The sequence below is a fragment of the Rhinoraja longicauda genome, chromosome 3, assembly GCF_053455715.1.
Source record: "Rhinoraja longicauda isolate Sanriku21f chromosome 3, sRhiLon1.1, whole genome shotgun sequence".
NCBI classification, from domain to species: Eukaryota; Metazoa; Chordata; class Chondrichthyes; order Rajiformes; family Arhynchobatidae; genus Rhinoraja; species Rhinoraja longicauda.
The window spans coordinates 27,854,482-27,868,445 of NC_135955.1; the positions used below are offsets into that span (position 1 = coordinate 27,854,482).

The following is a 13,964-nucleotide window of genomic DNA, read 5'->3' on the forward strand; positions in this document are numbered from 1 at the left end:
ACAAAATCTCTCCTTCACAATACCAGGCTGACTTCGGCCTATTTTATCATGTGCTTCTAGGTACTCAGAAACATCCTCAATAATGGACTCTAAAATCTCACCAACCACAGAAGTCAGGCCAACCGGCCTATAGTTTCTCTCTTTTGCTTTGCTCTTTTCTTGAATAGTGGAGTAACACTATTACTCCCCTCTGGGACCACTCCTGACTCTAGTGATTCTTGAAAGAACACCACCAATGCCTCTGCAATCTCTAAAGCTACCATTTTTAGAACCCTGGGTATAGTCCATCTGGTCCAGGTAACTTATCCACCTTCAGACATCTGAGCTTCCCAAGTACTTTCCCCTTAGTAATAGCAACTCCACCAGCTTCGGCCCCAATTCTCTTGAATTTCAGGCACGTTAATGGTGTCTTCTGCTGTGAAGACTGATGCAAACAACTCATTCAATTCATCTGTCATTTCTTTATTCCCCACTATTACTACTTCAGCATCATTTCCCAGTGGCCAATGTCCACTCTAGCCTCTCTCTTACTCTTTATATATCTGAAGAAACCTTCGCTAACCTCTTTTATATAATTACCTAGCTGAACTTCATATTTCATCTTTTCTGCCCGGATTGCCTTGATAGTTGCCTTCTGTAGGTTTGTAAAAGCTTCCCAATCCTCTAGCTTCCCACTAATCTTTGTAATATTATATGCCTTCAATTTTAGTTTTACGCGGTCTTTGACTTCCCTTCTCAACCAATGTTGCCTCATTCTCCCCCTAGAATCTTTCTTCCTCTTTGGGATGAAAAGATCCTGCATCTTCCATATTATTCCCAGAATGTCTATCAAAATAAGCAGTTTAAGTAAACGGTGCTCAGATATTGCCTAGTTCACATATTTAATTTAGCACAGAGAGATGGAAAAGCCATCTGTGTGAAGACCATTTTTTTTTTGCGCTGGGCAAGCTATTTAATGAGGAAATGTAGAAACAAAGAACTGCAGATGCTGGTTTACCAAAGAAAGACACAAAGTAGTGGAGTAACTCAGTGGGTCATGCAGCATCCATGGAGAACATGGATAGGTGACATTTTGAGTCAGGTGAAATGTCACTTATCCATATTCTCCAGGGATGCTGTAACCCATTGTGTAACTCCAGCATTTGGTGTTTTTCCAAGCTATTGGATGGGAACAGCATTTTGCTGATCAACCATTTACTATTGAATAAATATTTACATCTTTGACAATGAGCTGGAGACAGGACTTGCAATAAATGATGTCTTTTACAATAATTTCAATTATGCTGTTCCAGATGTCAACTTCTCTACATCGGCGAGACCAAGCGCAGGCTCGGCGATCGTTTCGCTCAACACCTTCGCTCAGTGTGCCTTAACCTGATCTCCCAGTGGCTCAGCACTTCAACTTCCCCTCTCATTCCCAATCTGACATTTCTGTCCTAGGCCTCCTCCATTGTCATAGTAAGGCCCATGCCAAATTGGAGGAACAGCATCTCATATTTCGCTTGGGCAGTTTACACCCCAGCGGTATGAACATTGACTTCTCTAACTTCAGATAGTTCCTCTGTCCCTCTCTTTTCCCTCCCCTTCCCAATTTTCCCACTAATCTTCCTGTCTCCTACTACATCCTGTCTTTGTCCCACCCCCTCCCCTGACATCAGTCTGAAGAAGGGTCTCGACCCAAAACGTCACCCATTCCTTCTCTCCCGAGATGCTGCCTGACCCGCTGAGTTACTCCAGCATTTTGTGTCTACCTTCTTTTACAATAAAATCTGTTTCTTCATCTGTTTATATATCAGTCTATGTAAGAGCCCAAATCTACTACAACAAATGAAACTCATGATCAAAAACAGTCCTTCCATAAAAGGCAACATTATTTCTAGTGCAAATGGTAAAGAGTGAAGAATAACCACAAAAAGCAAAGAATGCACTGATAAGTATCCTTCCCTCGTAGTAAAGCAGCCACCAGTCATGAATGACAGTGGAATTAGCCAATTGTTGTTGCTCTGCCAGACTTATCTCAACGCGCATTATTTGCAAATTTGGACTCGTGCAACAGATGGAAGTGAGACTGCCAGGCCAGGAAGCTGTCCTTGTTTCTATAAATATGTATCTGGATGACAGTTTTTTTTTTGTAAGCAGATGTTATTTTTCTGGCCTAAGCATAGTATTCCTTCAAGGGCTGTTAGAGACCAGGAGATGAGCAGCAAGATATTTCACAGAAAGGGTTAGCAGCCAGTGTCATCCAACAAACAAAAAGAATGACAGTTCTTGTGGCTGTTTACAATTTGATGATTGCGTGTTTTATGAATTGCAAAAATAGAATGGGATCCTGGTCTTTATTGAGTGCAGAAGAAGGGTATTTTGCTAAACCTTAAACTAGTTAGATGTTAATTTTGAACATTATTTTTTAGGAATGATGTGAAGACCATTTAAAAGGTGTATAGCAATAGTATGCAGCCAACACTTGGAATTCTGCATGTTTTCTAGGATGATGCTAGGATTCAAGTTGAGTGAGGAATTTATGGTTATTTTACAATTAAGTGACAATGTTGCTCACATTATGAGCAGAAGATGGGGTTATTTAATAATGTTCTGCACAAAGGGGTTTTGGTAGATTGGAAAGAACAAAACCGCTTCCACTGAGAAAAAAAGTCATTAGAGGACAAAGATTGAAGATTGACAGAAGAGCCAGAGATTTTTTTTGGGAAGTGACTGGTTCTGATCTGGTGTGCACTACTTGGAAGCTTATTTGGTTTTGGTTTTTACAGTGAAAAGATTTTATTTGCAAACTATCAAATCAAATCAGATAATACTATAAATGAATAAAATCAGGCCATACACATGTACAACAGGTAGAGCGAAAAGAAAAATACCAGAGTGAAGAATATAGCTTTTCCGCATTATAGCCCAACAGTTCCAGAGAAAAAAGTCCAATATCCTTAATGAGGTAGGTTGGAAGATTGGGACTCTACCCTAGCTTTTGGAAGGACCTGTCAGTAATCTGATAACAGGATTTTGGGGAACCTCTCAGGATTGAGGATGGGTTGTTTTCATTTTGGTAGTATTGATTTTGAAGTGGGTATTGAGTAGATGGCAGCTTATGGGGCAAGTGAGTGAGTAGTTTGAGGTGGTGCACTGTTTTAATCTCATACATAGGGTATGTCTATCTGATGCGTGGCCATGAGGCTCTCGACCATCATGAACGTTCCTTCTACATTTTCAGTAGGCATGAGCCACAGATGCCCAGGAGTCAGTGGGGATTTTGCATTTCTTCAAGCGGGTTTTGAGCAAGATCATTGGTAGAGCATAAATAATGTGTCATGGTCTAAGGACTTGATCTTGAATACCTATTTCCTCCATTGACTTAAAGCTGTGTTGACGCATTGAAGACAATGTTCAATTTCATAATCGATGTTGGACTTGGCTGAAAGATGGCTTATGAGATATGGGGAACCAAATGCATATATTTATGGGATTTGCCATGAATGATTGTGGTCAACAGTGTGGTGCAACAAGTTTGTGGAAGGCCTTTCAATAGTCAATAGTCATTTGTTTGTCACATACACATAAATGTGTAGTGAAATGAAACATTACCCGCAGTTCAACAATAAGACCAATAAGAATAATCAATAAAAATGCAATAACACATACAATCATAAACTAACACCAAACAAAAGAAACATCCATCACAGTGATTCTCCTCCTCACTGTGATGGAAGGCCAGAATGTCTTTTTCTCTTCCCCTGCCGTCTTCTCCCGCGGTCAGGCTGTTGAAGTTGCCACGTCGGGGCGGTCAGGGTAGTACAGCTGCTGAATATAAGGCCTATCTTTACCTGCTCGAGTAAAGGTAGCACTGAAGGCTTTGAGCCAGGTATCTAAACATGCAGAATTCCAAGTGTTGGCTGCATACTATTGCTCAACTACTAAAGTTTGGACATCGTAAGTTCTAGATTGGAGTTGCCAGAGGTTGAACAACTTCCTATCATCTCCGAAGATGAGTAGTTTAATGATGTCTCTCAAAAGTCATTTGGGTAATTACTTGGAAAAGTCAATTGGATAATTACAAGGTTCCTTAGGAAAAGGCAGCAAAATGAGGTATTCTTTCAAAGATCTGGTTCAATGGACTTCCTCTGCACTAAATAATTGTTGTAAACCACCTTGAAACTTCATAGTCTAAACCAGTTTTGCTGAGCTACATTCTGACTCAAAGTAGGATGCGAAGTTTCCCGGATGTTGAATAACACTGTTCATGATGATCATATATTGGAAAAATAGGCAAAAATTTACACAGCTGAGTTCTCGCTTTGTGAGTTTATATTCGTTGCTATACTCTGGGATAAAATAATTGCTAGGAAAGAATAAATAGAGAGCCTTTTACAGCATTTTAGAGTGCTTCAGAGCCAGTGAAGAGTTTTTAGAAGAGAAGTCACTGTTATCAGGAAGGGAGTGGGCAGGTCATTTCAGCACAGCATGTTCCCACAAGTGATACTATGATAGTGACTAAATCATCGGCTTACAAACAATTCAATATATTGATTTATTTTACATCTGTGTTGTTGGCTGGGTTTATTTTTGTTTAAAGATGTGCTCTTTTTCTTATTAAGCCATAATTTAAGCAATCCATTTCAAACATGGTGTATTCAGACTAAGAATAAATACCGTACTGTTGACCATCAGAGGGAAGCAGAACTTTAGCACTGCAGGTGTTTGTCGAACACCAGATGGGGATTGGTATTCAACAAGCAGCTTTGTTAGAAACATAGAAAGATAGGTGCCATTCGGCCCTTCGTGCCAGCACCGCCATTCAATATGATCATAGCTGATCATCTAAAATCAGTACCCTGTTACCAGGAGGGAAATAGCACTATCTTTCTCCTCAGAGGAAACCAGCGAGTTCCTGGAACCGGTGAAGACACCGAAAGGCCTGGTTGGGGAAGAAGCAGCCTCGTTGCCCGCCCCCCTGCAACCAACCACTTTGTCCAACATCTCCCTCAAGCATCTAGGAACTGAAATCCAGTGAGTATTTGTCATCATTTGTCATTTTTCAGGGGAAGAATATTTAAAGGTGAATTTGCTGCAATTGAAAGGTGCTGTCTGAAAGCAGCAGCTGGAGTGGGTTCAATACAGAGTGAACTGGGTAAATATTTACAAAAAGGTTGCAGTTGTGTACCAAATTAATTAGATTAATTGGAGAGCCCTACCGAAGAGCTAGCACTAAAGTGGTGGTCTGAATGGCTACCTTCTATGCTGCATCATTATGTAAAATCTGGGAAAGGCCTTGGTCTACATTATGACCGCTAAACCTTTTAAGTGCACTTAATTACCTTTCATGTTTTCATTCTTCCCCACCCCCACCGTTCCCAAACCTTCACGAGGCACTTTGGCCATTATTTTCAATTAATTATGTGCTAATTTACTGCAGAGATTAAAAATGTTTTGAATTTTTGGACATTTTTGGTCTGAGCTATATCGTATTAACCATCCCCCCTCTCCTCCACTGATAAGTCAGCAAGGGGTGATGGGCTCTTGAGTGATGTGCTGGGGGAAAGGTAATGGATCTGTAATGTCCTGAAACAGGGAGGGTTGAAAAGAAAATCCTGTGCAGCAAGAAAGAACGCAGCCATTCTTCTGCCCCTACTTGGAAAACAAAACATGCCGGCTCATTTAATAACTAAATGAAATCAATGGTCAATTGCCAAACCAAAAGGTTTAAAAGGACATAGATCCAAAGTGGATTTTACTCGAATGTCTGTTTCTACTGGAATTGTACAGAGCTCAGCATCCATTAGTCAGGGACTGTGCATTGGAAAAATATATTTTAATAATTCTGTTTGGATTATGAGCCATAAATGCAATAGGTTTGCTGATAAATTAATTACAGAACCTGAGAGAAACTTTATTACCCAAGGAGTGGTTAAAATGCGGAACTCGCTACTTCGTAGAATGGTTGGTACAAATATCTGAAAGGGGAAGCTGAATAAACATGAGGTTGGGGGAAAACAGGAGCTGAAATAATTGAGGGAGAATGAAGAGGTGCTCTGGGTGGATGCTTGTGTAGAATGTAAACATTGCATTGGGCCAACTGGAATGGTTGCAATATCTTTGCTCAGTTAGCTCTGAGTTTTGATTCTGTTTCTTGATAACAATCTGAAGTTCCAGTTTTAACACCAGTGGAAATGCAATGCTGTGTGCGATGAAACTTGGAACATGTTTAAAACTTTAGAACTTTAAAAAAATTACAACATTTACAGATGGGGATATGCAGAATGTTTTCAGATCATAAAAGTGTTAGCGTGCTTGGACTTTGACCCAACAATGTGTTTGTTTGAGTAATTTCAGTGTTGGGTTTTAATAAAAAGCAAACTGTTGGAGGAACTCAGTCGGTCAGGCAGCATCTGTGGAGGGAAATAGAAATTCTCAAAGAAAGGTCCCAACCTGAAATATTGTTGGTCCATTTTCCTCCAGATCTGTTACCTAAACCACTAAATTCTTCCAGCAGTTTTTTTTTTGCTCAAGATTCCAGCATCTGGAGTCTCTTGTGTCTTGGTTTATTGTTGTTTCTAATAACTCTGCATGCAGTCACTCATTGAAGGTTTTGTTCATGCCGATCGCTGCTCAGTTATGATTTATTCTTGTGTTTCTGCTCTACATTCCTTCCTCCTTCACCCCCAATCTCCACTACTGACCCCTCTCCTCGTGCAGAAATTTTGGTTCAAAAACTGTGTTTCAGTTCTATGGGAGCAAGCCTTTGAGGGAAAATCGAACAAGCTATGAAGAAGTGAACCAGGCAGCAAGTGAAATGAGCGGAAGTCCATGCCTGCCCAAAGGAGAGGATACATCAGGTAGAGCTGGGTGGATGGACCAGTGGGTGGAAATGGCGATTGAAAAAATGAGAGTGATTCCAGGCAATAAAATAAATCAAGCCTGTTTTTGTTATTGGATTTAGCTATGCTACAATGTGGTTTAATCTGGGGATATATATCTTTAGTCATAATTTATTGGGGTGTTTTAAACCTGATTAACCTGGTTAATCTTTCTTACAATGTGTATTTTGGAGAGCTTTTAACTAAAAAAAAAAGTATCAGAACGTTGAACCAACTGCACATTATCGTTGCTGGCTTGTGATTTATTTTAAATTGTTTTATCAATAATAGCTGCTTCCTCTGAAAACAATGTGTATGAAAGAACTTGAAGGTTGACACAAAATGCTGGAATAACTCAGCAGGACAGGCAGCATCTCTGGAGAGAAGGAATGGGTGACGTTTCGAGTTGAGACCCTTCTCACCCATTCCTTCTCTCCAGAGATGCTGCCTGTCCCGCTGTGTTACTCCAGCATTTTGTGTCGACCTCCTCTGGAAGCAGTTCTACAATCTGTCGAGCACTGGAAATGCACTTTAAATGCTCAGTTGTCATTTTAAGCAGGGTGTAAAAAAAAAAAAGTTGGAATTGTGATAGGGGTGGAATGGAGGGAGGGAGGGGTGTATATCTGTGTATAGTTAAAAAAAATTCTGGGCCATTGTGAAAATTCCATTGTTAAACTGCTCGTGATTAACTGGGCCAATGAGTCAAAGATTGGGAGATGGAGATTAATTTGGATAAATGCAAAGTGGTGCATTTTGGTAAGACAAACCAGGGCAGGATTTCCACAGTATCTGGTAGGGCCCGAGGGAGTGTTGTGGAACAGAGACTTGGGGGTAGGGGCACATAGCTCCATGAAGGTGATGACACAGGCAGACAGTATGGGAAGAAGGCCTTTGACACTCTTGCATTTCCCAGATGTAGAAAACATAGAAAATAGGTGCAGGAGGAGGCCATTTGGCCCTTTGAGCCAGCACCGCCATTCATTGTGATCATGGCTGATCATCCACAATCAGTAACCCGTGCCTGCCTTCTCCCATATCCCTTGATTCTGCTGGATAGAGAAGGGTGGATAGAGAAAGTTTGGATGGATATTGGCCAGGTGCAAGAAAGTGGGGCTAGCTCGGTTGATCAATAATTTGCAAGATATAAAAGTGAACTTTGTACTCCGCTCCCTCAAGATGTTAACAAGTTGGTTTTGTAACATGACTGTCATTCAGGCTTGAGTAATATCTTGCCCTTATCAGTGATCATTTGAAATCCACTTGGTCGACCTGTAAAATAAAATTTCTGGCATTAGCATCAATTATTTTTTTTAGTCTTAGGCTCATTTTACAAGTGATTAATAATATACTTTATGTAGCAGTAAGACCTGAATAAGGTATCCTCTTTGTAATTATGTTATAGCAATAAGAAAAATACTAATTTTCAAGTACCATCTTTCATGGTCACACGACTTTCCAAAATGCTTTTAAGTGAATATAGTACTTGTGAAGTTAGGTGCTATTGTACTGTGTGCAATGCATGGCAAGCCCTCACAAACACCCTTAAAACAAGGGACCAGATATTCTCTCAGATAATATAAGTTGCCCAGGATGCCGAGTAGATCTTTTGTCATTTAAATCATATTGCAGGATTGTTTAAGACTGGATGAATGGGGCCTTGGTTTATAGTCTCATCCAGGGCAGGGGATCTCTAACAGCACCAGAAGTCAGATTACAACTCTGGGTGAGAGGAGAACCATACCTTCTGCCTCACATGTTAGAACATTTGCTGCAGTCCTTGAAGCTGATCTGCAGGACATACAGGCACCTTGATTAATAGCACAGTATCCAGAACTACCCACAGATAATACATTTTACACATTGGGTTCTAAAACCAATGGAATGTACTGCTTGAAAGGGTGGAGGTAGCAAATTTAGTCGTAACTTTTTAAAAAGGAATTGACTAGATATTTGAAGGAGCTAAATTTGCAGGATTACAGGAAATTTGCAATCAGGGCGAGAATAAAGAATAGCTCTTTCCATTGGCTGGCACAAGGCCAACTGGCCGATTGTCTGAAGGCAATGTATGAACACAAAAGGATTCGGTGCAATAACGTTGGAGGGAAATATCTTTCCCTGAAGTGAAACTCGGTTCCAAGTACCATTTTCTAAATGTGACTTGTTGCCTTCGGCTTGGGAATAGAATTCTTCATTTGGACCTGCATGAATCAAATATTGGAGCTATTGTGTTGCCTGGTTTTCTTTACAATTGGCTTTATTAGAAGGAAATTGTGTTTGGATGAGTGTGCAATAGGCCTACACCCTGTCCCGCATCCCACCCACCACCCCTTCTCCACATTTGTTCCCTTCAGTTAAGGAGTCTCACCCGGAAGTACAGAAGCCTCCATCCCAAAAGTCTTCAACAGGCGGCAATTTGAGAAACTTGGCCAATTTTCTCAACACTGGTCCAATGTGTCAGGAGAGGTTTGCAGTGAAGATTGGGATTTCCTCAGCCGAATTAAACAAGGATGTCTCGAGACTCACGGGGGAGCTGAATGCACAGAGGGTAAGGCAACTTACTTGCAATAACTACTGTAGCAGGTGTGTTTATTGAAACTGTACCTAAAATATAATTTCCATTTCTAGAGGGTGTTTCTTCCTTTAAATTTTGTAGCTGCTAGTTAGCTTCCCAGGCCTATTGAACAGGTGTTTGTGAGAGAGAACAAACTTGCACTTTTGTGTCATTCTACAGTCGCTGATATGCTTTGTGAAGTGACTTGAAAGGGGACAACCCCAACAGCCCTGACCTTTGGCTTCCTGACGAGGTTGGGAATATAGCCCACTGAGCTGTGGCTCATATCCAAGGGAGAACAACACTAATCGCTCCACATGATCAAAGTCCCTCAGCCCTGTTATCACCCTGGCAATTTCCTCTGCATTTTATCAAACACCTGTTCAATGTTGGGTTTTTATACCGAGGAGGTATTATAGCTGCCTTCAATAAAGCACAATAAATTGGTGGGGAATTCAGGATCCTAGAAAACATTAAACAATTTTTTGAGCCTTTCTGCCTCCACTTTCCTTTCAGACATTTGAGTTTCAGACCCCCAATCAAAATTATTGAATGGAATATTTTTTCCTTGGCTCACCTCAAATTATTCTCTTCTGAAATCTCAGGTAATTGACATCCCTGCTAAGTCATAGAATCATAAAGTGATACACTTTGGCTCAACTTGCCCACACCGGCCAACATGTCGCAAAGTGAAATGAGTAATTCCTATTCATGATAATCAGGCCACTAATTTTGTACACATCAATAAAATGTCCCCTCCTGTACCAATATTGCGAAGAAAAATACCCTAATTTAACCAATTCCTCATCATAATCAAACTTCCCTTCAGCCCTCGTGAGTTTACCCCGCGGCTTCGCTGGCGCAGTTGCACCCTTCCTGCAGTGCAGTGATCGTTTGTTGATTCACCACAACAGGAACTGGTGAAGCTCCTGCACAGGGCTCTTGAAGCAGCGCAGCAGGAGAAGAGGGCTTGCGGTTCGTACCTCGCGGCTGATGACTCCACCCGCCTGGAGCTGGTGCGGCACAAGGTGCGGCAGATCAGGGAGCTGGAGAATCGCGTGTGCTCGCTGGAGAAGGAGAGGCACGAGATGGAACGGAACCTGAAGATCCAGCAAAGCCACATCGAGGAGCTGAAGCAGCATGCCCAGCTGCTGATGGAGAAGAACCACGCCAAGCAGGAGGTCATCATAAAACTCTCAGAGCAGATGGCGGCCATGGACACTGAAAACCCAGAGGAATTTGACAAGGTTATCGCCACAACCCTGGACGAGTTAAGGACAAAGGTTTCACACCTGCAGGTAAAGGGATAAAGCTGACAACTTATGACGGTAGCTGATTGTACCAAAAGGTGGCTTGCCATCATCATCTTAAATCAGTAAGGAATGGACAATAGGATAAATAAAGTTCTATCGTATGCATACCGAGAGCACTGCGACAAAGGTACTGGAGCTGCCAACTCACCGAGCCGGTGAGCTGGGTTCAGTCCTGGTGCTCTCTGCATGGAATCTCCCAGTGATAACGGTGGTCTCCCCCAAATCCTCAATTTTCCTTCTGCATAAAGATGAGCAGGTCAATAAGCTAATTGGCTACTTATGTTGCCAATGTGTGTAGGTGGATTAATGGGAATTGGGGGAGAAGAGTTTGCAGGAGAAATTAGCGGGGGAACGGTGTTGTTCTGTGGACTTGCATTGTGGTGATTGGTCAGGCAGCTTCCTCTTGGGTCATAAGGAAATTTTGGATGCCTGAATTAGAAAAGGCGTTAAAATCAGGCGGAGGGCATTCAGCCCCCTTAGGACTGCTTCAAGTCATTTCCATCATTCATTAGCATCATGGCTGATCTGTGTCCTGGCATAATTTTTCAGATGTAATAGGGTTCATTTGTTTTCAGTCTCCAGAGGTGTTCATGAGGAAAAAATTCCAAATTTTCACTTGCATTTGTGTGAGGTGGCACTTCCTGACATTACTCCTGAATAATCGTCTCTTGGTCTAAGCATGCCCATTGAAACACAAAAACAAAGGAAAAATAGGAGCAGGAGGAGGCATTTCTTGTTCTTGCCCTGCCATTTAATACTACTCTGGCCTCAACTCTTCTCTACCATTTTCCATACCCCCTCTATTTATCTATCCATCATGTTTACCCATCTCCACTTTACTACTTATCAGAGGCAATAGCTTCTCTCTAATGAACCCGTCAACTGCCTTAATAACCCAGCATATCAATTTGTAACTCCTTTTCCTTTGCATTTCATGGAGAGATAAACAAATTGCAGTTTCTACCTTGATTTCTTTTGATTTGTATGGTTACATTAAAATAGAAAAAAAAAATCTAAATCTTGTAAAAAATCTAAATGTAAAAAAATAGAACAGTCCCTCGAACTGTTCCACTTTTCATTTAATTTGTGGTTGAATTGTTTCCTGACTGCATGCTCCCCTCCTGCCCTCACCCTATCTTAGTGCTCTTGATTAACAATCATAGGTTTATAATTAACAGTTAATCTTGCATCAATTGATGATTGAAGAAGAGAGTTTGGAAGTCTTCACATTCTCCCACCAAAATTGCTGTCTACCTTCACACCTGCCTCTAATTCGTAAATATTTCTGGGTGATTCACAGGTGTGCTGCAGAGCAAAACATGGTCAGGTGATCCATAAGGAAAGTTCTAGAATAGATGCAGTAAAGCCATTTCTGTATTTGATGGTTTCACGGATTAGAGAATGGTTGAAATGTGGAAGTGAGAATTCAGGAGTTAGGCGCAGTACAGTTGAAGATACAACTGCTAAAGAAGGGGCAATGGAATTTGTAAATAACAAGTGCCAGTTCTGGATGGGTGCAGAGATCAAAGAGGTTTCTATACCTGGAGGAAATTGTGTTACTGAGGCAGAGGACGGTGGGGTGTAAGAACATTTCCCCTTTTAAAAACAAAATCAAGGCCATATTTTGTTACACGTAAATGCAAGATCATCATGGTAACATGTCTCAGCAAACCACGGTGTATTCAACCCAAACAACTTCCTGCTGAATCATAGAATAGATGAGGCATTTTGTTCCATTTTTCTTTAGTCATTCCCCTGCTCTTTTCAGTTGCCCACACCACTTCAAATATTTTTCCAGTTCCTTTTTTGGAAGTTCCTATATCCTTTAAGGCAGTGTAGTTGTAAACTATGGACAAACCTGAGATACTTGGAGGTTATCAATTCAATCACTTGGTTTTTCTTCGAATAGGATGTTCAAGATGCCTACAATACGCAAAACAAGTTCTTGAATTCTGAGATCTATCAGATCACCAAGCTGTGGCGGAACGCCAGGGATCACGAGAAGGCCCTGTCCATGAAGGTACTCGGGGTGGTGTGGAGGAGGGAGCTTGTTTCTGGTTACTTATGTAGTGTGGGTCATGCTACAGATTGTATCAGTTTGCAAGAAAGTTGGCTGTAAATACAATGGTGGGTTTTTATATCAATTAATATTTGTTTGTTTCCAGTTAACTGGAGTTGCCATTCTCTCTTTACAATAGCACAATAATTATGAAAAGAAGCAGGCCTCCCGTCTGTCCCACCATTCAAAAGACCATGGTTAAGGCTCCTCCTCAGCTTCACTTTCTCACCTGATCCCTTCCCTTAGTGTCCCACAGTCCATTAACGCAGCCTTGAATAAACTTAATAACTGAGCATCCACAACCTGCAGAGAGAGAGGATTCCAAATGTCTGCAACCCACTGATCTTCTGCTCCTCTAAATCCTAAGTGGCGTGCCCCTTACCTTCACACCATGACACATTGCAGGTGCCCTCCATTCTGTTCTTTGGCACTATAATTCCACTGAAATGGGATAGAGTCAGATCTGACATTTTGAAATGCAGTATGCTGAGGCATTATGGACTATTATCTGAAACATACACCACCACAAACTGGCATTGTGACTCTGCATATTATTTAGTCTATTATCACTGTCAAAGCCAATGGATTAATCCAGATTAAATTCATTGAGTTCAGAAAGGCAGGTTGGGAACGGAACCAGGCAAACTTGAAAAGGCAATGCTAACCGAATGAAACGGATCTGTTAAACACCATAATCAACCTAAAAGGCCAAAACTAAGTAGTTCCACAACTAAAGGATCAAATTAAAACTCTGCAATCATGCACACTTGGTCTTGAATTGTGCTCGACAATTAAACAGCGAACAATAGTGGGAGGAGACTCCAAGCATATCCCACGACTCGGTGATGGCAGTGCTAAATTCAAGCTTCAAACATTTGCATATTTCCAGCCAGCTGTGCTGTATGAATTATACATCCGGGCTTCCTTCTGAGATTTCCACCGTCACTGAAGCCAGTCTTCAGCCAGTTCAATTCATTCTACAAGATGACAAGAAATGGCTGGGACCAGTAGATACAGCACAGGTTGTGGGACCATTTGAAGGCTTGACTCCTGCAGTCAACACTATTGTTTACCTCAATTGTTTACCCGAATATGTGAAAAAGTGCCGAGATATATTCACTTCATAAAAGGAGGTCTAGTCTATTCAGCCTATTTATCGCCCATTCACTATTCTCAAT

General features: G+C 41.3%; 1 protein-coding gene across 1 annotated transcript in view; it reads left to right on the forward strand.

Annotated features, from left to right (window-relative positions):
* The window catches only part of tbc1d2 (TBC1 domain family, member 2), a 41,420-nt gene that overhangs the window by 11,586 nt on the left and 15,870 nt on the right, over nucleotides 1-13,964 (forward strand). The window contains exons 3-7 of the mRNA XM_078396894.1: nucleotides 4,881-5,016; nucleotides 6,703-6,842; nucleotides 9,215-9,408; nucleotides 10,329-10,712; nucleotides 12,637-12,747. Coding sequence (XP_078253020.1) covers nucleotides 4,881-5,016; nucleotides 6,703-6,842; nucleotides 9,215-9,408; nucleotides 10,329-10,712; nucleotides 12,637-12,747 — 965 coding nt within the window. The remainder of the gene's footprint in view (nucleotides 1-4,880; nucleotides 5,017-6,702; nucleotides 6,843-9,214; nucleotides 9,409-10,328; nucleotides 10,713-12,636; nucleotides 12,748-13,964) is intronic.